The sequence below is a fragment of the Meleagris gallopavo genome, chromosome 1 (assembly GCF_905368555.1).
Source record: "Meleagris gallopavo chromosome 1, MGAL_WU_HG_1.1, whole genome shotgun sequence".
NCBI lineage: Eukaryota > Metazoa > Chordata > Aves > Galliformes > Phasianidae > Meleagris > Meleagris gallopavo.
In genome coordinates this window covers 188,123,594-188,151,574 of record NC_139404.1, presented here as the reverse complement: position 1 = coordinate 188,151,574, position 27,981 = coordinate 188,123,594, and the positions used below count along the sequence as shown (strand labels likewise).

At 40.1% G+C, this 27,981-nt stretch overlaps 2 protein-coding genes across 3 annotated transcripts; one reads left to right on the top strand and one right to left on the bottom strand.

The window, feature by feature from the left end:
• Positions 1-40: 40 nt before the first annotated feature.
• Positions 41-9,870, top strand: CCDC81 (coiled-coil domain containing 81). The gene is made up of 8 exons (XM_085231700.1): positions 41-688; positions 1,064-1,220; positions 1,678-1,934; positions 2,602-2,690; positions 2,922-3,040; positions 3,571-3,673; positions 4,440-4,461; positions 4,494-9,870. Exons 1-8 carry the CDS (start codon positions 605-607, stop codon positions 4,716-4,718), a joined length of 1,056 nt encoding a protein of 351 aa, XP_085087826.1. The 5' UTR covers positions 41-604; the 3' UTR covers positions 4,719-9,870.
• EED (embryonic ectoderm development) lies at positions 8,083-24,210 on the bottom strand. Of its 2 annotated transcripts, XM_003203543.4 has the most exons (12): positions 24,052-24,210; positions 20,988-21,140; positions 16,432-16,524; positions 15,525-15,590; positions 14,663-14,788; positions 14,463-14,544; positions 12,957-13,048; positions 11,939-12,072; positions 10,756-10,861; positions 9,707-9,865; positions 9,265-9,338; positions 8,083-8,408 (listed from the first exon to the last, which is right to left on the bottom strand). In XM_003203543.4, exons 1-12 carry the CDS (start codon positions 24,172-24,174, stop codon positions 8,282-8,284), a joined length of 1,335 nt encoding a protein of 444 aa, XP_003203591.1. In that variant the 5' UTR covers positions 24,175-24,210; the 3' UTR covers positions 8,083-8,281. The 2 variants fall into 2 exon arrangements, with proteins under 2 accessions (XP_003203591.1, XP_085072583.1); XM_085216457.1 differs by lacking the exons at positions 12,957-13,048; positions 14,463-14,544.
• Positions 24,211-27,981: the final 3,771 nt, after the last annotated feature.

Below are 27,981 nucleotides of genomic sequence, written 5' to 3'. Positions count from 1 at the left end.
GGTAAGAGCATCTGGAGCTTTTTCATGATACTGTCATAATGCCTATTCTTTCGTGGGAAAGGATTGTCCTGCTCAGTGCTGGTGCAGCTTCACCTCAAGTACTGTGTGAGATTTTGGATGCTACAATAAAGGACATCTAGTATTAGATATGGAGGTTGGTGGCCCTGCCAGTGGCAGGGGGGTTGGAGCTTGATGATCCTTGAGGTCCCTTCATTCCTAAGCCATTCTACGATCAAGCTATTAGAGAGCATTGAAAAGAGGACTACAGAGGTGAGGAAGGGTTTGGAGGGGAAGATGTGTGGGGAGCAACAAGGCCTTTGGGAATGGCAAGGAGCTGCGTCAGGGGAGGGTGGGGGGGTTACTGTCCCAGAGGGCAGTGGGCACAACCCCGAACTCCCAGAGCACAGGACACCACTCCCAGGAGCACTGGAACACCACTCTCAGACATAAGGTTTGCATTTTAGGCAGTCCTGTGTAGAACTTGGAGTTGAAGTCGACGATCCTTGTGGTTTCCTTCCAGCTTGGGATATTCTGTGATTCAAAGTACAATAATTGGTTTAGGAATGTGCTGTGTGGTGGTAAGCTCGGTGACACTGAGCATGATATGACTTTTGTTTGCTCTGCAGAGATTGTGCAGATTTGGGATCAGGTGTCTCTAGATGTTCAGCGGCAGTTGGCATTGAGCAAGGTAATCATCGTGCCTTGTGTTTCCTCTCATACTCTGGTAGTTTGGTAGCCTGACCCTGCCAAAGTCATTAAGTATGATGAATGTATCCAACTGTACTTCTCTTCCTTTGCTATTTTTTTTTTCTGCTTTAAAATGTAGTTTACAAGTGTGCCACAAAATAGATTTTTCTGAACATTTACAGAAAAAATAAGGTCTGGTATACTCAAATGATCGATGCTTTCAGTTTCCATTCCACACTGCCAGAGTAGATCACCCAGATCACCTGATCCTTCCAGGATGCATTAGAGATTTCAGAAACCCTCTAATTGAAGGGTGCTTGCATTAATTTTTCTTGAAATCCTTACCCATTTTCCTTTCTCCTTTTCTTCCTTCTAGAGTGTTGAAATAGTTGGACTGGGGACTTTTGCTGTTCATACGCAAGAGCTACACATAGGAAGAAATGATTGCTTGCTCATTCACAGACCTGTATTTCAAATGTCCAACATTATCAGAAGAATTTTTGATCTTAACTATGCTAAAAGAATTATGCTTGGTGAGAAGATGAAATAAAACTATATTTCCTGTTGATAACACCTGCAGGGTTAAACCACAACATTGTTTTTCTCCTAGGATGAAAACAGCATCACATCATCCCAGCTGAAACCAGGATGTTCCTTTGAAACATTTGGCATGTTTGACTGGTGTCTAGCAATGGATGCTGGGCCTAAAATTTGCCACATTGGTCCGTAAATCTATCTGAACATTCCTCAGAAGATCTGAGCAGCTTTTCTGTTTTCCTTAATTGTAGGTGGTTGACAGAGCATGCTGCATCACTCAATCCCTCCGTGCCTGCACATTGAGTGGGGGTAGTTACAATGGCCTTACCTTAGCACCTAGACTCAAGAAGCCCATTCTGTAACATGTAATTGTCTCAGGGCCTGAAGACTGCTGAAAGCTGATTGCAATTAATATCTTAGTTACGTGTCACTGTGCTCCTCTTGTGTTAATAGGTTCTACACTAGCTGTCCCATTGGACTACACCACAATTGCCCTGGAGACATCTCATTCCGTGGATGCCGTGAAGAACTGTGTAAATGAGACTGTGATGTACCTCTCTCGCTGTATCTCAAACGGACTGAATATTGACTTTGTTCTCAGGGACATGGGTGTCCTTCTTATCAGGCAAAAGAAAGTCAAAATGAGGTTTTATGAAAATTTTGTTCTCAGCCTGGACACAGTGGGAAACTTGAAGGAAATTATCATCAATGTAAGTCTTACACAGTATGACTTAGAGGATTTCCAACTGAATTTCAAGGGCCTGTTGAACTGGTGCCTCCTGGTGTGCCATAACTTGATGGCCACTTGGTTTAGATGTAAAGTACAACAGAGGAGTTGCTCTCTGGGTTTCTTCTCGTATAGTTGGTTGACTTGCTGAAATGTAAGATGTGAAAGACAGCTGTGTTGGATCAAACACAGAACAGCTGAGATTGGAATGGACCTCTGGATATCATCTTGTCCAAGTCCCTTGCTCAAGCAAGGCCATTTAGACCAAGTTGCTAAGGACCATGTCCTGGTGGCTGTTAAATGCTGATCACTGGGCTGAGGGATCCATTGTTCTGTCCCTGAAGACTGAGGGAAGAACCAGCCTGTGCTCACCTCCACTGATTTCTCCAGTAGTCAAGAGATTTGTTTTCTGGTTGAATCCATTTAGTGTCACTCATACAGAAAGCCTGGCAGTTTAAGTACCTAGAATCAATTCCTTGAAGTTGTATCTCTGGTTGTTGTCCTGAGAGGCTAAAGTTAATGCAAGAGGACTTTGCTGGAGAGCATTGCTGGAGGCAGTTGCTGCTTTTATCAGCTGAAAGGTTTGCTACCTTGGTTAGCAAATGTTAATTGCCTTGAAATCATCTTGCCTCTGTCTGTCTCTGTTGTAGAGGAAAAAAGGGACTATGAACTGGGTCATTTCCCAGGGAGAAACTGGAGTTTCTGATGTCTGTACTGAACCTGACATCCTGTTTCCCAGGTAAGGCTGTTTCTGTTACCATTCACGTATGATAGGAGCAGCCTCTCACCTCGTGTTGGGCAGCATGTTACTGGGGGTTTTCTGCTGCTCATGCATTTACTGGAAAGATTCATTCACAGTACACTCCATGCTTAATGTAAGATATCTCTGCATCAGGACGAGGTCATTCATGAAAGCTGCAGAGGGAAAGTGCCCTTCATGTATGTACAGGTGTTGCCTTCTTGTTTGCAGCCTGCAGTTTAAGACCGAACATGGAAAATTCCTCCTTGAATCCCTCCGTGAAAGACCTACCAAACTACTGCAGGAGAAGAAGACAAAAGATGTCTTTAAGGAAAAGATTAACAGAAAAGGTAATGTCGGAGCAGAGTCCTGGTAACACTCAATGTGTTTTCCTTTTGTCCTGATTTCAGGTGCTTCATGTGAATGCTGAAAGGCCCTGTGTGGCACAGCGCAGCTCTGTTCTTGGTGAATCCCAGGTGCAAATTGTTCTATTCCTTTTATAAGTTTCATCATGCACCAGGGAGAAAAAAAAAAAAGAGGATTCTCTTACATTTCTGAATAATGAGTTCTTCCTTAAACTGGCTGTAGTGTTGGTGTTTAGAATCATAGAATCACAGAATTGCTCAGGTTGGAAAAGACCTTAAAGATCATCAAGTTCAACCACAGCCTAATCATGCTACCCTAACTCTAGCAATCTTCTGCTAAATCATGTCTCTGAGCACCACATCCAAATGGTTTTTAAACACATCCAGGGATGGTGACTCAACCACCTCCCTGGGAACCTATTCCAGTGCTTAACAACCCTTTCTTTAAAGTCTTTCCTGATGCACTTCATTCTCATGTGAAACCTCACCAAGGCAATGTTGTTTCACACCCACAGGGATTCCTTCAGCTCCTCCTCATAGCGGTCCTGTGAAAGTCAGGGCAGTTGACTTTAAAGAACGGTCAAGGGAGAAATTCAAGAGAAAAGAACTCCCTATTAGGTGAGTCTGTGGAGGAAATGGTGGAGGGTAATGCTGTGCCTTTGTACATGTGTGAGCAAGATGTTTCCTTTGGATGCATGTGTGAAATCTGAAAGACTATGGCTCACAAGGAATAGCCTGAGGATGTGAGTAGCAAATTTATGTAGACCTTTTGGATCCACTTCATTTTACTTGAATTGTCTTCCAGTGCATTCTGTTTAGTAACTGGGTGGGGAGTATTGTTCCAGAAGTTGAGGATTATTTTCCTATTCTCTTTTATTGGAATGAGCTTGCTCCTTTTGTCTTCTGAGAGTAATGTTCAGAGTCTAACAATACTTTATGAGAGGTAGGACAGTCTCACTGCCCTCTGAACAGCTTCTTGATGTTATCAGCATGTCTCAGTTTTGTTCAACACTTTGGACTCTTCCCAAATACCAGCAGAGTTCAGAGGTGACTAACCATGAAAGAGCAATCTTGCTCTAGTTGAAAAGGTGTTGTTTGAGTGGGTAAAACGTAATTCATGTCAGTCTGTGCTCCCCAGAACCACAGCTGGCTTCTTTTAGAGAGGTAACATTGATACCAATAAGGCCTCTTGACCTTGGAGCTTGAAATCAGCATTGCACAGCTCAGGATTTCTGCCTTCAGTTTTTGTTGGAGCGAGGCAAGAGACAACACTTAGTTTTGCAGATCCTCCATGTGTACCTGAAGCAAGTTTTCTGCTGTGAACATCAGCTGTAAGCAAACTTGTCTTAACTGCACTCGAAATGCTCTTGGTATGGATCTTTAGGAGGCTGTATGAAGATGAGGGAAGATCCTGTGAGGAACTGGATGGTAAACAACACTTCAAGCAGAACCCAGAACAGAGTCCCACGTTCCTGACCACTATATCAAAGCAACAGCAGTAAACTCTATGGAGTTCTGCATTTATAATGACAACTTTAATTATAAAAACAATAAGATGATGTTGATCCTTAACAAATTCAACTGTCTTCACTGCTGTATTCAATTGTATCTTTTTGGATCTACGTGTAGCACATCCCAGATAACTTACCTACCACAGCCCTGAGTTGTTTTCCAGAAGTCTTAGGAGAGACACAAACCCTCAGGCTCCTGCTCAGATGAAGACTTGGTTTTCTCTAAGATGTCCATTTGTGGAGAAGCAGCAATGAAGGCAGTTAATGAGGCCCAGTCTGAAATGCTGGAATGGATCATAGCAATTCTGCGTGACCCGTCAAATCTTCCTGTAGGATTTGGCAGATTTTGTTATGTAGATGGCAGATACCACATATAGCTGACAACATCACAGGTGGGATTGGAAGAAGATGGAGGAGACAAATGGAAAGTGGAGTAAAAGTTGTTGTGACACAGTACTGAAAGCAGTGTGGTCGTGATTTCTCAGGTTTTCACACTATTGTGCAAGTGCCTGCCTGCTCTGGAAGTAAAATAATACCTCGCAGGCTTCTGGAGGCCACACTAATTAAAAACTGCATGTCAGCATGACCTAATGGCCTCTCTAAATCAGACAATTAATAAAGGAGCAAGGATATTTTTAATTAAAAGTGAAAGGAGAAAAAACAAGGGGGAAGGGGGGAGGTTATTATCTTGAGTTTACTTGACTGTTTGTCTGGAGCCTTCCTCTACATTGTAATCCATGTGTTCCTTCTTGCATTCTTCTGTAGTCTTCCTATGTGATTTGATGAAAACTGAGTTTCAGTTTTCTGCAACAGCTTCATTCTGACAGCTTGTACCAGCAGTGGAAGTCACTCTGCAGCTCTGCCTTCTTTTTTACGGCTATAGTAACAAGCTGCTTCTGCTCTCACTAGGTCAATACTGCCTTCATGTTATTCTATTATTCTACAACCCTGAGCTTTTTATTGCTTGGGTTTTAGAAAGCCAGACTAGATCAAGGGGGTGGGATTGTTAAGTCTCCCCATCATAAGCTTTGTGGCCATTATTTTCAAGTATACTCCTGTTGCCTTGGCTCCAGTCTTGAAGGCTGCAAATGAACATATGTAATCATATGCGTTTTAATTCAGCAGTGTGCTGAAATGTGCTTAAAAATGTCTCCTAGTGCACTAGTCTTTGGAGGTACCGCCAGATCCTGTCTCTCTAAGCTTAGTCATTATGGTATGTGCTTGACAACATCACTGTAAACTACTTTCGTCTTCTTTCCAACCTACTGTGGCTGAACTTGCAGAACAGAAACTTGCAGAAGGAAGACTCCATCTCCATTTACATTGTATCAGATAAATATCTTTCAAAACAACTGTGGACTGCCATGCTGCTTAAGCATAAGTGCTTTTTCTTGCTTTCCTATAAGGAATACTGATTTTGGTGGGTTACTGAATCTCACTGGCTGTGCAAGATTTGAAAATGTAATCATTGCAGGATGCTTAGGGAAACAGGCATTTAGTTTATCTATGGAAATTTAACTTAAGACATTTCTAAGTGCTCAAAGACCTGTGCAACCCAACTCTGAACAGTCAGCTGGACAAGCTCTGTAAAAGACAAGATGCTTGAGACCAACTGCAGTCATTTATGCTGAAGGCATCTACACCTCATTCATCCCAAGCTGCAAATACAGAGAGAAGCTGGTGCTGCTGAGTTGTATGACATACCCAAGAACTAGTTTCACCATCATTCAGAAGTACCCCTTCTATTCTGACTGATCATGTACTGTCCCTATACTGTCGATATCCCAGTTGGGTGAGCAGTCTCCTACACTGTATTTTAACTCATCTAGCCTGGACTAGAGCAACTGTTCTTTAATATTTTCTGTACAGTTAACCTTAAGTGCTTCAGTAACTGCTGTTTTTTTTCTACTTCACCCATGTTCTGTTCCAGGTAGCTTTGTCCTAAGACATACTGACAATCTTTAGTATTTCTGTATGACAAGCAGATAAATCTGACCAACGCTGTCCATAGCAGAAGCCTAAATCTGAGACAGACACTGCATACAATAACCGCCTGTACTTCAGAGATGAGGTTTACAAAGTTTTTATTAGCTCTGACATTTGTTTACTGTGTCCCAAGAGTGAGGAGCTCTATGACTCTGAAAGAAACCGTGAGTAGTCCCACTGCAGGGAAGAAATGGTAAATACAGCAACAGCACTGACACTGCACTTCAAAGAACAGAGAGTCCCCACCAAATGGGACCCAACCCTAAATCGCATTTCAAAGGAAACCTCTTGGAACATTTTCCTACGTTTTAAGAGAACAGCTGCCAGAATATTTTGAGTTGAAAAAGCTGAAGCCACCCCAATTGTATTTAGGCCTTTATTCAAGTACCACCCTTCCTTCTTCTCAGAAACAGAACAGCTTACTGGTAAGAACATACAACTTACAATACAACAACCAACCATGACTGGAAGTCACAACTGCTTTTGTGACCTATTTCACTTTCAACATTTGCAAGCACTCAGTGGTATCAGCCTCCAACCTCTATGTTCTGAATAGGGTTTAGCTCATCTGAAGAATGCCTGAGCATTCCCACAGCCTTTTTGGAGTACTCTCCGACTCATTTCCCTCCTCCCACAGTTTTTCACACTACCAGCCCCACACGCATGAAAGTACAAAGGCCCACTGCTGCTGCCATCTAAATGCTAGCTCGTGCTGTGCTAGCAGTTCAGTTGAACTAGAGGTTAAAACCCTGCAGCCCTACTTCTCAACTTTCCCCTCCTCAGCTTATTTTGCTACAAAGGTAGTGTGGCCGTTTTCCAGGAATAAGAATATATTTTTTTTCCTATAAAGGAGGGTAATCGTATGTTACAGACTAACACTTGCAAACTACTTGCCAGCTCCAGATCTCATTGTTTTGCAAATTTCTAAGTACAAACTAATAGAACTGGCATAGTCAATACCATTTCAAGTGAACAGGTAGGCAACCTAAACAGAGAATTTATGAGCTTCCCAAACTGGAACAAAGAGACAAATGCAATATCATGAAAGATAAAAGCCAGATGTATACTTGAAAAGTCAGTGGGAGACAGGACCATCTCCTTAATTCAATAAAAAAAAGCACTAATATGTTGGCAAAGACTGTGCTTGCATGTATATAAAACCATAACATATTATTTTCAATTTAGGGTAAAGGATAAGAGAACAGTAGGAAAAAAGAGCCCTAAATGGTTAATCTTTCTAAATATTATTAACAGTTCCATTGTTCCCGTAGGTACACACAACTATTCTGCAATGTCTTAGAACACTTACAAGGAATACAAGCACTAACATTTCAATTATATACACACAAATGTTTTATCCTTGGATAATATTCAATAGCTTCATTACGCTTCTAGTCAGCATAAAAAAGGATGAATACAGCATCAAGTAAGTTACTATGTATTTATGCACTAGCTGTACATAAAGCAATTCCACGGGTCATAACTGAAAGCTTATTGTGGTAAATAATTAAAATGGACAGTTCAGAAAACTTTACAAAAATACTTCTTTTTATTAAAAGCAGCAAAAGTTCAAGCAGAACAATACACAATGTAAACATCACTAAGTTCAGCTCCAGCCTGCTGAACCTTCGAGAAAGTCTAAGCTAAACGCATCTACCGTACTAGCAAGTTAACAGACTGTATTATAATTTGAAAATATATTTTCTACTTTGAATTAAGAAAAGGTAACTTATCGTAGTCTGTCCCAGCGCCAGATACTGGCATCATCACACACAGCTATAAGGATACTACTATCCCTGCTAAAACTGGTTTGTCGAATGGCAGCAACACATTTAGGATGAGTAAGAGTCGTACACCTATAAATAAAAGAAAATTATTCAGCTGCAATGTTAAACCTGCACTTGCTGCTACTACATTATTGAGTGCTGTTTCACCACTTTCTTACTTACGTGAGCTAGGAGGAATTCAGAAGGTAGAAGGATTATAGCACAGTGTATTTTGTATTCCAAATTTGGGCTTGGGAAAGAACCAGAACTGATTTCTGGCTCACCCACTGTCATTTCTCATCCACCCAATCTTCACTGAAGCATTGATTAAAATCTGATTGAATCACATTATTTAGGACTTTGTAATCAATGTTCTTTTCCAGTTGTTAGGAATAAAATATGTCCATTGGGCAATTCAGTACTGCAGCATTTTTTAGCAATTTAGTATATGCATGTCTGTATTTTTACATATGCACACATACACATTACTGGATGTTCACAAATATATTGTATATGTGTTCAAATATGCAATAAAATCACCTGGCCACACAGGCAAGAAACTGAAAAGCCATACTGTTTTCTTCAGGTTGTGCTAATAACTAACCTTTGTACCCTCATTACTCTAGTCCTTCCATCTATTTCTGCTAATTGTTCCATAAATCTTCTACCTAATCATTTTGCAAGTAATTGGAGGAAGATACATTCTTTCACTTTATCTTCATACACTGCTCAACACAATTTGATTGGTACCTCTTGGCACTACTATAATGTAAATAATAGAACAGTAAAATAAATAAATAACCTCCAGGGGCTCAGAACATTTATTTACTTAGTAGTTAGAGTGGCTACCACTGTTTAAGAATAGCAGTAGTTGTCAGTAAAACAAAGAGGAAAGTCACCCAAATTCCTGTCTCAACAAAAAGAAAATTGAGCATTAAGTACTCACTTGGCTTTATGAGGATCCTCTATTTCCAAATCCCAAACGTAAAGTTTGCCAACCTGATTGCCAAGAGCAAGCATCTTAAAAAGAAAGCAGAGGACAGAGAAATCTTACTGTATTATTCAAAAGATATGAAACTCATAAAACTCAAATTTTTATGAAGACTGTACAATTATGTTTAAATGTTTGAACATTAATTGCTTAACAAGTTTGATGAAGTGGTTGGAAATTCTAAATAATTTGCTTCCTTTCTCCCATATTATTATTATCTATCTCTGCAGATAGAGGAGGAAGATACCAATAAATATAAGTTTCACAGAAAGTCCCTTGGAGCAGACCATTCTGCTTCTCAGACACCACATCAAATGTACCAAAACTCTTACAGAAATATGGAATGAATTAAGAGCTACACACCTCTAGGTACAGCAAGGTCCAAGCTCACACATACCTTTTGCCAGAAATCCATTGAAAACCTCATGTACCATATATCACACTGGCTGTAATCGAATCTCCCAAGTATGGTCACATTCGATTCACTTGGCTTGATTTTATCTATATCATCTTCCATTTTACCAGGTTTCCAGCACACGATGGCATTTTCACAAGACTAGGGGGAAAAGCAGTGAACAACAAAAAAAAGTCACCAAAAAAACCAACCAAACAAAGAAAAAAAACAAACCACTACAGTTTATACTGTACAACATTCAGTTTAATTATAAGCTAATATTTCATCTCATTAACAGTGTTCCCAGGCTGGATGGGGCTGTGAGCAACCTGGTCTAATGGCAAGTGTCCTTACCTATAGCAGGGGGTTGGAAATAGATGATCTTAAAGGTCCCTTCCAACCCAAACCATCCAATGTTAAAAAAGTAAAACTGAGAATCTCATCTCTGTCCTCAGATCACAGCCACATCACCAACATCACAACCCCTTGCTGAGTACTGCTGCCCTTGCAGGTCTGCCAGCTAACAGGATTGCAGGAGCTCTCCTTCACCCACTTCAGAAGAAATCAACCTCATGTGCTCAACCATACGTTTGTGGTTTGAAATAACCTAGATTAGAGGATTTTTTTAGACAGTCCTTTTAACAACTAGGAGAACACACATGCACCAATTTCTGGCACAATGTAGTTTAATGTCTGCAAGCAAGTTACCACACAAATCCAAGAAACTCCACTGTGCAAATCCTCATTTCTCCATTTAGCTGCAGGACCCCACATGAGTGACTATGCATTCATTCTCTTTCTGCACTTCTCACGGGGAACACGGGTAGTTGATATCCTGTTACTTTTAGCACACTTATGACTGTTGTAATCATTTTACTTTTGAAGTAAAAGTTGCTTATCTACACATGCAAACAGTCGCCAAAATCTAATATAAAATCATTTCATGCAGCATAGTAAGTTAACCTACAATTCATATTCTAGTGAAACTACTACTGTTTAAGAGCCTAAAAAAGCAAGTAAAAGCAAAGTGGATGAAAAAGCTTGCACCTTACCTTGGAAAGAATGAGGTCGCCCAACCATCGTACACAGTCAACATAGTTTCTATGTATGTCTCTTGTAGAAAAGTCAGGAAAGTGGATTTTCTGGGAAATAAAAGGCCTATGGAAAAAACAGCCATGTGAGGTTCAGAGAAACACTGAAATACAAGCTCAATTTTCAACGGCCAGTTTTAATATATGTCAGTGTTAAAAGGACTGATCTGTCTTTTTTGTTCTTTTAACAGTTTTGCTGCAAAGTAGATTTTGTACTTTTTTTTTTTGTTGTTAATAAAATTGGAATTGTTCATTTTCATCTCATTCCTACTAAAATAACTTATTTCCCAAAATGCTTAACTATAAAAGGCTGCACAAAGCAAAACCACGCCTTCAGAAGCTGCACACAGCTCCCATTGCTAAGTACCTCAATAACTAATTTAAGCTCCACTTTCCAGATGCTTATTCTGTGACACCTAGACTGTAAAATAGAAAAGCACACTAAAAAAAAAAAAAAAAAAGCAATTTTACTTTTCTTTTTTAAAGCATCATTTAATATTTGGTAACATTACCAAAAAAAGTGAGAGCATTTTCACAGCTAGTCTCATTGCTGAACATGTTCAGTGTGTTTTAGACTTCAATTCTCTCAGTGGTTTAACTGGAAGTTAAGATTAAAGAGTTGATGAGCTTCATAGAGAGAAATTTATCTATCATATAACAAATCACTATGTTTAATCAACAACTTATGTGTATCTGAAGTGAGATAAGAGAGTGATGAAAATTAAAGTTATTACTACATAAGCAGTTGTTTTTTTCCAACCCCAGAGTCAGATAACAAATACAATAATGAGAGATAACTAGACAATATAAAACTAAATTGTTTACTACGTTTAACAATTTGATTTCCTCCTAGAAATTTGGAAATGGGGGAAAGAAAAGCCACTAACACGGCTTAAAACATGATGTAATACAAGCTCTAAGAATGATAAAGATGATAATCCCAGACATTCCCTAGTCAAATAAATAATTAAGAAGTAATTAAGATATTTTAAAATAAAAGTGTTAAGAATTCAATCCCCAGGTCACTATCTCCAAGAACCTCCAATGTCTAAGGAATTAATCTGGGCCACTGATGAGAGTTTTTATTTAAAAACAAGAAAAAAAAAAAGAACCCCACAAAGCCAAGAAGATGAAGGCTACATACCTGTTTGTTTTATTTGGATTATACTCATAAGACTCTTTGATGGCATTTATCATTCTCTTGGAATTAATTCTCCAGAGTTTGAGAGAGTGATCCATTCCACAAGACATGATTTTTTCACCAAGAAGATCATAATCCTATGTATATGAAATAATTTTGAGCACCCCCAGCCTAAGCTGCGTTATATCAACTCAGATTTTATTCAAACATTTCCATCAAAACAGCTTTTTCTGTGTAAAGAATACAATAAAAACTGCATATTTCACTGAGAAGAATACTAACAATGTTACTAACTACAAAGAAACACAATATCTTAATAACCACTGTTACTCCCCATCAAGAAAGAGAGGCACATTCAGCAGCACTGACAAACAATGAATTTACTGGTAGTGCTCCCTCTCAGTCAGTTCCCTAGGTTTCATTTTATTGAGGAATCCTGACACAACTCCAGGCCTTCTGCTTGGATATGACTACATGAGAATACAGCATCAGGTCTTGAATAGATATATATACCTCACCTTTCAAATCCCACAACAGAAAAGGAAACAACTGTTATGAAGAGTGTATTCAAAAGTCAGCTATTCTAGTCAGCATTTACTGGGTACCAGCATCTGTTTGTAGCCACTGAAAAGCAGCATAACTTACCTGAAAGAGCTTCTTTCCTTCACTACTATGCCTCTAAAAGATCTGTTGCTTTGATTTTATAAGATCATGAGAACTTCACAAGTGGGACTATAATAAACTTATTACTCTTTCTAGCCCCACTGAGCTGTATTTTATTTAGTTCTAGGCTGCATTGTGAGAAAACTAGCTACTGAAACAGAAACAGAAAGTGAACACCTGTCCTGACTATGGAGAGGTGGCCAGATCAATGAAACCACTACATCTAAACTTTATTTATGCACTTTTCTTTTAAAGCAGGTAAAATATCAAAACAGTGCACAGGAGGATAAAAAGTTGCATGCTATAGGCTTACTACCCTTTGTAAATCTAAATCACTGCCCCACAGTCTTCCACTTACTGCACTTAACACCTCATCCCTGTGCCCTTCTACTCCTCCAAATATTGCAACCAGCGTGTCTGTCTGGATGTTCCACAGTCTCAATGCATGATCTATAAAGAACAAATAAAATTACATGCTGCTTTTTATATGTACATATGAAGAATATATTTCAGCTTCACCACTTTCAATAACAGGTGTTGATGTAAACATTTAAAAGGCACTTCATTCTTCTTCAGTTGTTAGAAACAATGGAACTGCATTAACTAAATTGCCATTACAATTAAACCAAACATACTTAGGTCTTTAGATCATCTGAAAAGTGAATAAGAGTCTGATCTTGAAGTGTTAAAATTACTTTCAGCCACTCTTACAACAGCATTCAGTAATTGTTTGTTTGTTTTAAACTACTATTCTTTATGAGCCACAGACTGTAGGGATGGGAGGAACTGTTTCAATAAACAATATGTATTCCAAAGTCAGTCAGATGAGCCTGCTCACTTAAAGACAATATTGACAATTTCTAATTAAGGACTTCTACTTCCCGTGTAGAAATGGGAACTTTAATGCATTTCCCATTTGGATTCTGCAAACACACACTACACTGAATTATGGTAACACCAACTGGAGGCCACTCAGTCCCAAATATTTTCCACTTTTTTTATTCATCTCTCGATCAAGAAGTTCTGAGACTCCAATACTCTCCTGCTTTATGCCCAATTATATGTAGTATCTGGATTAAACCTCATAAATCTACTGGCTGATGTCAAAATGGTATCAAAAAGACAAAATACACAGAAGACTTGAAATTTAAAAGTAGGCCCGCAGCAAAAAATTGACAGTTGGAAGAATCAGAGAAGTTCCCAACATAATTCACACATAGTTTAATCAGTGACACTGATTACATTTAAGTCAGAAGTCCCCTTATGTTACCAGGTCTGCACTTCTGAAGGCTTGCTCCTGAGGCAGATCAAGTAGCCCCTTACTTAACAGAACAGTCCAGATTAGGAAGCTGTGACTGTTTAGACTGGACAAGCCCATGAGACACCACAGCATAAACCTGCTTCTTCCTTCACTAATACCCTTTTCACTCAAAAAGTCCTAAGAAAGTCAGAGCTGCTCTTGAGAGAGACAGAATCAGTTTTCCCTTTGCAGTGGTGAATGCCATCTGCAACATTAAAATACCCTCACTAGATGGCACCATGCTTCAACAATTGAAAGAAATTTAAACCAATTAAGATAGGAAAAAGCAACTCCAGTGCTCACATTTATTTCCTGAAAAAGCAGTGGTGTTCACAATCCCTTTGCACCACAGGTAGAGTTATTCTTATTGTAGGCCATGGATTTAATATGTATCTATTATATATCCAAGAAGAACAAGATTTGCTCTAGACTTTCAAGGTAAACTTGTTCAGTCCCACTAATAAAATTTTCAAAGACTTGAGAGATTTTGGCCATTTTCAAGATCAAAAATCCAATCCAAAGTATCCTGATTTATTCAACAACATAAGAGGTTTTTTTCCTCACCTTTGCTTACAGATAAAAGGAGATTTGGATCTCTTGGATGGAATTTCAGTTCATTGATTGCATTTCCATGACCCACGTAGTGCTGGGATAGAATTCAGAGACCAAGTTATCATCTCCCCACACGTTTACATGTATACTTAGAAGATATGCTTCATGCATTACTGAAACATAAGCTTCATTTCAAAGTCCTGAGCACTTACCTTTATGCACTGCATTGTAATAGGATTAATTATCCTAATAATACCCCTGGACCCCGCCACAGCAAGAAGAGGATGGCTTGTATTGCTATCATATGTCCATGCACAGGTATAGAAGTTTTCATCTGCCTACATCTCATGTTAAGGAACACAGAAGAGACTGGACTTTTGTTTTGGTTTCAAGCAAATTTAACTTTAAATATATATTTTTTAAGTGCTTTTTCAAACTTGTTGTCCACGTGTCCTTGAATCTCTGCTGGATCCAACAATAAAAAGATGAGGATTTGATCAGACATCTGCAAATAATCATCAACACTGATTTTTCTACAGATTTCCTCACTTCTGTTTCATAAAACACAAAGAACACCTCTTTCTTGGCACTGCTTTTCAATCTTTCTCCAAAATATCCCAAGACTGGGAATAAAAATGAGGATGAATCAAGACCCAGTCACAAGTCAGTAACTTGTGAACTGCAACTGATCAACAGAAGTTATTACCACTTCAGAGCATGAAACATAATTCTTAGCCTTGAAATCCAGCTCCAATTCAAAGAGCTGAGACCACTGTAAAACACTGAATGTGAAACACTGCACAAATATTGGTGTTGGGAAGACTGAACTGACAGAGAATCAGTTTTCAAATCCTTTAATGCAGCATGTTCCATGAGTCTGCATTTCCAATATTATTTCAATATGAGAGACTCGAGGATGTGGGAAAGAAGAAAGAAGGCTAAGACCTAAGGAGGAATGTGCCATATGAGCAGGGTACTAAATCACAGAAAAGCCTCTGTGTTCTTTTTCCTACAAAGCCTGCACAATTATGATAAAGAGGAATCAAACAAGTGTATTTTTACTTAGAAGGATACATCAGCATCCACATAGGACTGTAACAGACGTATTTCTCCTTGGGAGTGGCATTCATATAAAGTAACCTGAGGAAAGAAAGAAGTGGGTGAGATCATTATTTACTTGTGATAGTTCAAGAGGAAATCAAATACATCTATGCACTGAGCTTCTTATGGAGTGGCAATATGCTTCTACGGTTTAGCTCTCATCTCACCTGTTTGTTTCTAACAGTGGGAAATGGTTTGATAAAACAACAGGCACAACAGAGTTAATAAAGCAGCATTCCAGGACTTGTTAGGAGTCCTTCCCAAATACTAAAAGATACTATTTGAATATTCTCTACTTATAACTAGTTAGTTCAATCACCTCTAACCAGACCTAGTCTTTAGGCGAGCATTTGATGCAGAGTCAATTTTAGTTTAGCACTTTTGTCAGGCTGGACAAACCTGGAAATGAGAGGCTTCTTGTTTATTTACAACATTTCCATTGAAGGAACTTCAAGACTAAAACAACATAGAATCTTGTTCAGAAAAAGCATACGAAGTCACCTCACACAGGCCGTTAATTTAGCTTTCTAGAACCAGTAACATCTAAAAAGAGTAATTTCAGTGAGAAGATACATTTATGCACCTGTCTTCCTTACCATATGTTCATGTTACTAGCGAAAATTTTTATTACTACAGAGGCTAATCCCCAAGCAGCTAAGGCATGACATCATACAGTTACTCAGAGGCAGCACATCTCCAAGATAACAGACATTACATACCTCAGAAATATAGCTTTCTATGTGAAGTTTCCATGTGTCAGTACTACACACAGGTAAAGGATTTCATTGAAAAAAAAAAAGAAACAAACAAACAACAACAAAAAAAAAAAACGCAAAGAAAACCACACAGAAGGGCTTACTGTTAAAAATGGGTTACTCACTCTGTTGCTTCCTACAGTGGCAAAAACAAGAGGATCACCTTCTTTACTGTGCCAGTTAAACTGGACTCCAAACAAAGGCTGACCATGGTCCTCCTGCAGATGTAAAGCAAGATCAGGGAAAAAAAAAAAAAAAAAAAAAGGCCACAAACACATTATTTCTGTGAAATTCAGCTGTTATGGGAAACAGTTAAACTGTTATGTTTTCCTCCCTGAACTACTAAGTTCACACCCAATATAATTTCAGATATCAAACAGCTAAAAAGAACAGTTTTGTAACATCACATCTTAATTTGGCTGTCTTCACGGAGGATAAAACATTTCTTTCCTCTCAACAAAGTTTTAAATTCAAAGGGAAGAACTGTTGTCTCACAGCTGAGGCCAGAAGTTGGCCCAACTACTGCTTACTTTGCTTTCCATCTTTCAACAAGGAAACCTCCTGAGGTCTCATCTATAAGCACTTTATATTGCTATAGTTACTTTCACACAAGGATTTACAACATCACAAAGGAGACCTGTTAGGATTGAGAAGAATTAAACTGGTGTAAGGGTGGAGAAGGGTTACATTTAATTACAGTACAGTTAGGTCTTGCAACTCTATCATAGGCACAATGAATTAACTCCAACAGGTCACAAAGCTGCTGCAAAGTTCATGTCTACAAAGTGTTTTCAGATCTCCTTCACAAACAGTTATCAGAAGAATGTCAAGTATTATTTTTAAACATTTTACATCAGTTTAAGAGGAAAAAAAAGAAGCAGATATGTTTATAAATCGCAATGAATATGGTGGTGCTTGTTATTAATTGATAACAGTATTTTGGCCCGTCCTGACAGGATGTTTTCAGTAAGAATAATGTTCATTAAAGTGCCTCCCCCCAGGGGACTGTCTGGGACAGTACAGGCAGGAAGGAAGTATCTCATGATGGCTGTTAAGCAGCCTTCAAATGGCAGTGCTTCAGAGACAACATGAGAAATATTAGCCCTGGCAGATCTAACCCATACAGGAACCACAGGAACAAATTTGAGGAGGGGGTATGGGTGAGGAATTCAATTCTACTCAAAAAAAAAAAAAAAAAAAAAAAAGCTTGCTAAAAAGGGAAGTCTGGAAGAATTTATAGTAGGCCATATTTACTGGTAAAGGCAGCATCTGTTATTACATCAACAGGGACAGCTAGAAGAGCTAGGTGAAAAAAAATCTTGGAGTGAAGGCCCTCCTGCATCTTGTAAGGAGAGGTACAATTTTCAAAGCTGAATACAGATTAAGAAAGCATGTTTGAAGTTCAACTCTAAGCATTAGCCATTGTAACATTAAAGAACAGGGTAGCTGTTTGATGGGGAACGTGGGAAAAGTAGCAAGGTTATTAGTAATCCCAGTACAGAAGAAAAAAAAAGGAGGTATTCAGCACCAGTAAAGCATTAAAATTAAATTAAGTGACGTAGAATTGGCAAAACACCAAGGTATCTGCTTAAAGTTACACTTACCTCATTTAAACTACCATCATCCTCACTGGTCAGAAAGAGCACATGCTATTTTGATAACACTTAACTGTTTTAATCTTTGTTCCTGCTGCTAACCAGGTTTTCAAAGCATTACACTGTCAGGTGCTGCACATTAGAGTTATCCTGAGAGGCTGGATCTGTCACAACAACCTGACTCTTGGTTTTATAGACAGTCTGATTCAAATATTGGTTCAAGAGTAGAATGGTGAAAAGCCACCTTGACTCTGGTATAAATAAAGAGCATAGACCCAAACTGCTTGGGTTCTTTGTGCTCCAGAAAGAAGGCAAAGAAACAGATCCTACAGTAGCTACAAAGGTAAATACATAATCAGCAGTTGGTTCTGCCCTCACTAGCTAAATAGCAACTCAGCTTCAGACAGACAAAATAAGGTTAGACCTGTTTTTAGACAGAAGGCAGAGAAATAAACACTAAGCCAACGCACACACAAAATAATCACCTGCAAGTGCATGAGCACATTTTAAAATGCCATCACCCACGCTGCTAACGAGGCACAAACTGACCACACATGCATTCCTGGTTTCCTGAAAGAAAAGCAAACCACCACTGGCTGTGGTTTTAGTTACTTCTCCCTTACTCGACAACAAACTAGAATCCAATTCCCAGGTCCAGGGACAGCGAGTAAAAGCTGAGATAGGACATTCAACAGCTAACAACTACTCAACCACACCCTAAACAAGAGGGAAGGGTAGGGCAAACAGTGACATTGTTTTGAAGGGAGCACATCAAGGCAGAATTCCTCTTTGCTGGAAGATCTAGAAGAAAAAAATTATATGCAGATGTAAGGATGTACTTCTGTTAGTTGTATCTGCTCATTTATAAACTACATCACCACTCAGCCCACGGACAGCAAAGATTTTTTCAGTATACCTTCCAGTAACGTAGTGCTGTAAAAAGCAATGAAATAAAGCACTTTTTGATTTCCTGTCATTTTCCAAGTTACATATTTGTTTGCCTGATGCTTAAATTTCAGCCAAAATAACTTCCACACTAGTGGTTAAAAGGCATATTTAGCAAGCACTGTGTTTTTCAGGCTGAATCATAACCATCTGACATTCAAAGCAGTCAGCAGTGGCCATATTTCTTTGTCTTCAGGAGGAAAGAAGTAAAAGCAAATGAAAGATGGAAAACTAAGAATAAGAAATTGAAAAAAATTATATAGCTATACATCTCTAAAGAATATTAAAATAAATTTCTATGTCTTTAAATCATACTGACTTTTTATTAATTTCAGTACATCCATCTTACAGCAGAGTTCAAAGACAGAATGATGTGATATCCAACAAGTGTAATGTCTCTCTGAACCAACACACAATATTCAATTGTTACAGTTTATCTTCACAGTATCTGTAATATAAAGGATAAGAAAAAAGAAGAGAGGCTTCCTCAAAAATGAAGTAGAAAGAATTACCTAACCTGGCTACTATTTGGTCTTTAAACCAGTTCAAAGAGAAACTGGAAGACTTAGAAAGAATGTATCTCTTTTAGCTGAAATGCTACATTTACTCTCTGCACTTGATTTCACTTGCACAGCAATCTGTTCCCAGACCCCGATCCAAGTCCTTGAAGTTGGGGATTAACCACACAGGGTGATCTTTTGGGTCACCCCAAAGTAGGTATGAAAGATGTCCTGTTATTCCAGAATCCCCTTGAAAAGAACTAACCAGTTTAGGATGTCTGTGGAAAGAAAACAAATACGCTAAGCATCATTCAGATACTACTAAATGTTTGGGTGCTGAAAAACCCACAGCCCTGTTTAAGCAAGACTTGAAGCCATAGAAAGCAACATCCGTGGGGGCGATTCATGTGAACCACAAAACTGCTGCCTACCTGGGTGAAAATGAAAGAACTGCTCCGCTCTGAAAGATCTGGAGATCATTCTTATACCTCAAAAAACACATTAAGATCAACTGCTTTCCCCAGATACTTTTGTCAGAGTAACTTCATATCACAATTTCTTCTGCGGCAAAGCTCATCCAGGAGGTTTCCATGATCCAAATTTCTCATCCCCTCCTACTTAGCTACCCTAACATTTCAGTGAGGCAGTTTGAAGCCTAAATTCAGAAACAGCAACATCAGCAAAACCCAGCAGTTAAGTGTGAGAGAAAGACACGAACCCGTTAAAGAAATTCTTTACCAAAAATCACCCGCTATGGAGCTGCACATAACCTCTTGTTAGACACATAAAAAGTTCAACACAACTCCTATCGTGTTCAGGATCCAAGCTTTTCTTTTTTAAGAAATCGTATAAAAAAATCAAATCCACTGGCATATTTACAGCTTTTAACACATAAATATTCCACACGAGGCTGGGGAATGAAAAAACATCCTGGTGCTGTGCAAGAATCAAAGTGAAAACAACTCATTCAGTTCCTCACAATCCTGTGCTTAGTGCAGAAGAAAACAATACCCTAAACACAAAAACAGGGAGTCAAAATCACAAACCCACATCCCTTCATAGCAGCAGGCATTCTGTGTAAACATGAGCCACATCAGGTACAAACACAACCCTCGTGACTAATTAATCAAACTGCACGATGTGATTCATGACAACTGACTAATGACAATGGTCAGGTAATAGAAAAAAACTGATATGAAAAGTGTGTGGAGAAAATTATTCCCAACATTGTGATTGTTTGTTTGTTTTTTTGAATATATTTCATTAGGAAGAAGAACCTGTATGGAACCTGTGCTTTGCAGCAAGCTGTCACCCATTCAGTTTTATTTTGTTACTCCATCATATCAGTAACTACAGCTTTGATAAAATACGTAATTATAAAATATCAAACATAGCTTTGTAAAATAATTGAACTAATTGCAGCATTGCCTACCCTGATTCCTATTTCTCAACATTCTTTATCTTCAAAACTTGGATAATCCCAAATCAGAAAAGTACTTTCCTCAAATGAACTCCAAACACAGATATTTTTAAATATTCTATTATATGTATATAATTGTCTTGACTGTCTCACAGTCTGTATTACACCACTGACAACAAACAGTACCCACATTCCCCATGCTGAAGTTTACATGTACCTACCTTTAGGCTATTTACACATTTGAAGGAATATTTGCACTTCTTTGACTTCCATTTTCCTTTTCCCCAGCTTTTTCTTCCCGGTGCATTAGGAGTGTTTGTTGGGGTATCAGGGCGTTCCGTATTAGTACCACTTTCAATACTAACAGCATCATCCTGAAAACATTTGAATTACACAGAATGGAACAAATATATAATTATTTATATATATATATAAAACTGATGTATAAATTCATCAGCTAACGGCAGCACTTAGCTTTTTCACTTTCCCCTTCTTCCTCCATAAGAACAAAAGATCCCTCAGGACTTGTTTTTCATTTAGATTCACATACTTAAATCTGTTACTGACCTAATAGCATTTCTCTCTAACATGAGTCACACGAGGACTAATCCAAAAGGGTCATACATGAACTGTGATACAGTGAAATTTCTTTGGAATCCAGGAAGCTGTTCTTAAGAAATATCTGAATACAAAGTCATTGCCTTCCTAGAAAGTATTTTGACGTAGATGAGATGAATACTTAGGAACTAATTAATCAAGACAATGTTTGTTTAAAAACATGTTTACTCGTGTCAGGAATCTAACCACTCTGGAATATCTCTGTAGGCCCTCAGCAGCATCAGGCACAGTTCTGCAATAAGCCAGCAGTGCCACTGAAAGAGGAAGTTTCACCCCTCCCTCCTACTTTTTCTAACAGATTCTCATCTCCAGCACTGCGAGCCAGTTTTGGGCACCACAGTATAAAAAGGACACCAAACTATTAGGAGGGCTACAGGGAAGCACTTCACCTGCATCATAACAAGTAAACCCATGTGAAAAAGCTCAGCTTGTTAAATCAACAAACTTCATTTTCCCCCTGGCAAGTTTGCCTGTACATTTTCCAGCAGAAAGCTGGTGGAATACAACTCATTTCACAGCCACATGATGACAAGATCCAAATTTGGGGAGACAGAGGCAGACAGACAATAAACAACCTGTCATTGCAAGACATGAAGTGTAACAGGAAGCTGCATCACAAACTCCACTAGGAATATGGAATAAGCTAAGTCATTTCCTTCACATTGCATCCTAGCAGAGCTGAATTTCTCGTCTTAAGCATAACCAGGTTTTTCAATTTTTACATTTAGCTATTTCTTTTCTTTACCCTAAGCAATTTCAGAGCCTGCCAAATATTGTCTCCTAAGAGCACTTGCTGTCAAGAGTTATAATACTTCACAGAACTGAAGCTTTCTCTGGACTAATCAGATGCAGTCAATACAAGAACACCAAGTACCTGGTGTACAATACAACCAGGTAACTACAACTAAAACATAGCCAACAAACATGCCTTCAGGATACCTGTGGAGTACCTGGTGAGGTGCTGTCACAGGCTGCCCAGAGAAGCTGTGCCTCATCCCTGGAGATGAACCTGAAGGCCAGGTTGGATGGGGCCCTGGGCAGCCTGATCTAGAGCATGATTTAGTGGTTAGCAACCCTGATCATGGCAGGAGGGTTGGAACAAGATGATTTTGATGTCCCTTCCTACTTAAGCCATTCTATGATTCCATGGAAAAAATTGAATTTCTGCAAATCAATACTGTTATGCCAACTTTTAAGGACAATCTAGGCCTTTCAGGAGCAGCAAAGTTCCTAACAAAATTTTGGAAATAGTCTTTTCACCTTTGAGACAGCCTTTAACAAACACCAAAGCAAATCTGAGAGCCTCTGTCATCACATTACACTCAGATTCACAGATCATATAATCATTAAGGTTAGAAAAATGATCTAAGATCATCTAGTTCAACCATCACCACCATGCCCACTAACCACGTCCCTCAGTGCCACATCTACTCTTCTTGAAAACTTTGAGGGACAGTGACTCCACGACCTCCCTGGGCAGCATGTGCCAAACACTGAAACACTCCCTAACATAGGGATTTGCTGCACAGCTCCTCCTTTCTTGTCTATCCCTTCTAAAGAATTTATAGTCACAGAATCACCAAGGTTGGAGAAGACCTATGAGATCACCCAGTCCAACCATCCACCTGTCACCAATAATTCTCAGTAAATCATGTCCCTCAAGACAACGTTCAAACATTTCTTGAACACCTCCAGAGTCGGTGACTTCACCACCTCCCTGGGCAGCCCATTCCAGTGCTTGATCACTCTTTCAGAGAAGTAGTATTTCCTAACGTAGTCCTGTTCTGCAGAAGTTGAAGGACAAATGCATGGTCTGCATGTACAGCTGCTTGGCACTGATGCTCAGTAAGGCCCAGCAGCAGTAGCACACAGCACCTCAGAGCTGTTCCCTCAACAGCAGCACTTGCACAGGTTATGGGCAACATGGTTATGGGCGATGTGATCAAGCTCCCTCACTTTCAACTGAGTGCTCTAACCAAGAAAGATATCATGCAGAACTGAATCACAGAATCACAGACTCACCAAGGTTGGAAAAGACCTTCAAGACCATCCAGTCCAATCATCTACCTATCACCAATAATACTCACTAACTGCTATGTCAGTAACTCCCCCACTTCACCAACTGCATAAACCGACTACCAGATTGTTCAGATTATCTTTCAACTCTTAAGCTACTTTGAAATCAATTGCACAACCTTTGCTTTGAATGCTCTATTTTAGCACAGTTGAGAGGTAACAACCCTCAACCCTTGCAGCCAATTCCTGCTGACAGCAGCTTATGAGCAGCAACCTACTGCTGCTTTAGCAGAGGGGTCAGACAGGACGATCCCCAGAGGACCCTTCCAACCCCTACAACGCTGCGATTATTCCCTATTCCTTCATTCTCAAAGCGCTGCGTGCACAAATTAGTACCGAATGCTGCTTTACAACGTGGCAGTGATGAAAAACGACATAGAGCTACGCGATAAAGCAGCTTTTTTCAGGCTACTTTGCGAGGAAAAAAAAAAAAAGTATTTAAGTGACAGAGAAGGGCGCTCACACCTCAGGGCCTCCAATTCTCTCTCACGCACGCGGAGAAAGCGCGGCCCCTCGCCTACAGAGCTGCCGCACGCTCCCGCCTCGCCACTGCCGCCCCCACCTTCCCGCTTCACCCCCACTCCGCCTCACGTTCTCATCGCCAGACAGGTCTCCGGGGTTGCTGTTCTCATCGCTGCTCAGCTTTTGCTTCTTAGCCGGCATCTCGCCCCCCGCTCCCGCCGATGCCGCCGGGGCTTCTCCCCGCTCAGACATCTTCCCCGCCCCCCGCCCCCGCCACGCAGCCGTAAAGCGCGGCCGGGGGCGTCGCAAAGCTCTGCCGTAAAGCAGCACCGCGCCCCGCGGCGCCTCAGCTGCCACACTGCTGAAAAATCCGCCTTCCCGCGCCTCGCGGCCCCTCAGCGGCCGGAGGGCGGGCGGCAGAAAGGCGGTGTGTGCGCTAATGCTCTTCGCGCTGGACATAACCATCAAACTAAGAAGTCTTATTAATTATTATTTGTAGCCGAATTAGCGATGTATGAAAATAATAAAGCATAACGGCACTTTATACCGTTATCTGTGGCTTTGTATCCTTGTGCCAGCCCTCTCGAGCATGTTCGTGAGGCAGAAAGTAGGCCGTAGTCACCACAGTGCCTGTGTCCTGTGAGGTCCCTCTGTGCACGCTCACTCTGCTCTGTCTCATCCACCAAGTCGTTTTCGGTTCTCTTGCTCTCCAAAGAGCTCTGCAAAGGACATGAGGCATCTGTTGCCTGCCCTGTCACCCAGGCAGGGCTGGAATTAAGGAAAAAAAGGCCTTTCATCTAAAAAATGCTGTTGCCAGAGAAGAAAAGTCGCCTGTTCCTGTGCCCCCTAGCAAGTTTCTACAACTTGCAGATTGCCACTTGTAAATCAAATACTGCAGTTGCCAGATTATGATTTTTTTTTTCTAAAACCACGTCCCAGAATCATAATAATGAACAGTGAAAAAAAAATAAAATAAAATGAAAAAAAATCTGCTAAATGGAGGAAGTAATCTGCCTGCAGGTACAGTGCCTTATCTGCTTCTCTTAGAGGGGCAGAACCAAGGCTTTCCTCCCTGGAGGAGGCATTCAAGTCTTGCAAAATGATTTCTTGGAGGGCAGTAACAGAGGTGAACTTTGCCCTGTATCTAAAATTTAATCTGGCGTGAACTTCAAAGATAAGGGGGAGGAGAGGTGCTTAAGCTGGTGCATGTACTGTAGCATTTTTAGCAATAGTCTCTCTTCTCTGCTGCAGAACTGTAGGCTCTGCTGGAGCAGTGTATAATATAGACCAAAAGGCTGTAGATCACAATTAATAAAAGCTCTGGGAACTCACAGCTGCCCAGATCTGTGCACTAAGATCAAGGCTGTGATAAAAGCGTTTTACACCTTTGTGAGGACATACTCGGAGAATGAGCTGGCTCATTCTTAAAATATGATGGGATATTTTTAGATTGGCATCTTAATTAAGACTAAATCATGACTGTGATTTAGAAATGAAGGGCAGGCATGGAGTTTTCAGCAGTGAGCATTTTTAACTTCTCATCATGGGTGACCTTGAGCTAATGGAGAGAAGACAGCTCCCCTTATTTTGCAGCTGTCACCTGACATCCTCCAGATGGCCAGCTACGTACTCAGCTCTGCCACGTTTCACTAGCTCATCCCAAACACAAGGAAAGTGAAAGCCCCAGCCAGCCTCTGCTTCTTGGCCTGCACGCAGGAAGGTTTCCCACCCACACTAGAATCAGCCAGTAAAACCTTCAGTCTCTGTTATCAACTTGCTGGGCCCAAACTGGTCTTTGCCTTCCTTTGTCTGAGTTCTTGAGGACTTTTTTTGACAACGTGACAGTCTTCCTGCTTTCTCTGTCTAGTTCTTAGTCCAAACCACTTGCTTTTCCTTCTATTTCAGAAGATATGAGGGGCCAGTACGCCAAGGAAGATGAGTTTCCAACAGTCATAGTACACTTCATCCAGCTTCTATTTAAAGAATTAGTTTGTGGTTAAATACTGGCTTGAAAGCTCAGGGATTTAGCTTCAGTTTGTGCTCTGACAAAGTTCTATTTGGAAATCCTATGAGCTTCTTTGTACCTCAGTTTCTCAGCTATGTTGTGAAAGTAGTGTCTCCTACATCCTGGTAGGGGAGATGATTAAGAAAATATGAATATCATGGTTTTTGATTAATTAGTTTAATTAGTATGGTACCATTATATGAATATACATAGATTAACTAAGAAGTTATAGGGCCCTTGGAACAGCATGTAGAGGAAAATGGAAGAACAGTACTACTAAAAAGAAATCTACATTGTTTCAATTAGTGATGATTTGGTGGTATTTTATGAGCATACAGTATGTACTTTGAAGGACTAAATTTAATATATATATGGGAGTATTTAGCCAAATGTGAGTTCTCATAGAATTCCAAAAGTAAATATTATATATAGCCATTGAATCTTCAACAGATAGAATGTTGGGTTTTTTTGTTTTTTTTTTTCAACATAGCAAAATATTTCTGGATCATACAGGGACACTGAAATACGAAATACGTTCCTATATGTGGGTGAAAGTAAATGAGACTTACTCCTTTCATTCATCTTCTTCAAGGTACATTTCTTCACAGACTGAACAGGCCCAGTTCTTTCAGGTTCTCTTCATACATCGTGATCATCTGGCCCTAAACAGCTTGGTGACTCTCCAGAGGGCTCAGTTTAGTATATCAGTATCTTTCTTGTACTGAGGAGTTCAAAACTGGACACATGTGAGATATCTTCTCAGAAGGAGGGGAAGAAATGCTTCCCTCAACTTGCTGGCTACACTTCTGTCATTAACAATTTTTGGTTAATCTCTAAGAGCACTCTACTGATTCATGTGCCACTTGCTGTCCATCAGGAACTTCAGGTCTTTCCCTGCTAAGATCCTTTGATGGTTCTTCCCCTTTACTGTTGCATAAAGCTATTTCTCCCCTGATGAGAATTTTACCTGTGTATCTTTGTAGAACTATATGAGATTCCTGTGAATCTGTTTCTCTAATTTGTTTAGGATTCTCTGCATTGAAGTCCTGTTCCCGAGCTTATCAATTTTCACCCACATTTTAGCATTGTTTGCAAATTTGCTGTGATTGCTCTCCATCCCATAGAATCACAGAATTATTTGATTTGGAAGGGACACATAAAGGTCATCTAGTCCAACTCCTGCAATGTACAGGGACATCTGCAGCTAGGTAGGGTTGCTCGGAGCCCCATCCAGCCTAACCTTAAACGTCTCCAGGGATGGGGCATCCACAGCCTCTCTGGGCAACCTGTGCCAGTACCTCACCATTTCTTTCTTATGTCCAGTCTAAATCTCCTCTCTTTTAATTTGAAACCATTTTCCTTTGTCCTATCACAGCAGACTCTGCTAAAGAGTCTGTCCCATTTTTTCTTATAGCTCCCCTTTAAATACTGAAAGGCCACTCTCAGGTCTCTCTGGAGCCTTCTCTTCTCCATACTGAACTGCCCAGTTCTCTCAGCTTGTCCTCACAGGAGAGGTGTTCCATCCCTTGGATCATTTTTGTGCACTTCCTCTGGACGCGCTCCAACAGGTCTGTGTCTCTCCTGTACTGAGGACTCCACATCTGGATGCAGTACTGCAGGTGAGGTCTCAGAGCACAGAGTAGAGGGGCAGGATCATCTCCCTCATCTTGCTGGCCACATTTCTTTTGATGCAGCCCAGGATACAGTTGGCTTTCTGGGCTGTGAGGGTACATTGCTGGCTCATGTCCATCTTGCCATCAACCAGTATACCAAAGGCCTTTTCAGCAGGGCTGTGCTTACTCCTTACATTTCCCAGCTTGTACTGATAGTGGAGGTTGCCATGACCCATGTGCACTTTAATTTGTTGAATCTCATGATGTTCTCCTGGGTCCACTGCTGGAGACTTTGTAGGTCTCTCTGGATGTCATCCTGTCCTTCAGGCATGTTGACCACACTATTCAGCTCAGTATCATATACAAACAGTTGAGTGTACACTCAATTCCATTGTTGACGTCATTGATGGAGATGTTAAGAGCACTGCTCCCAGTACTGAT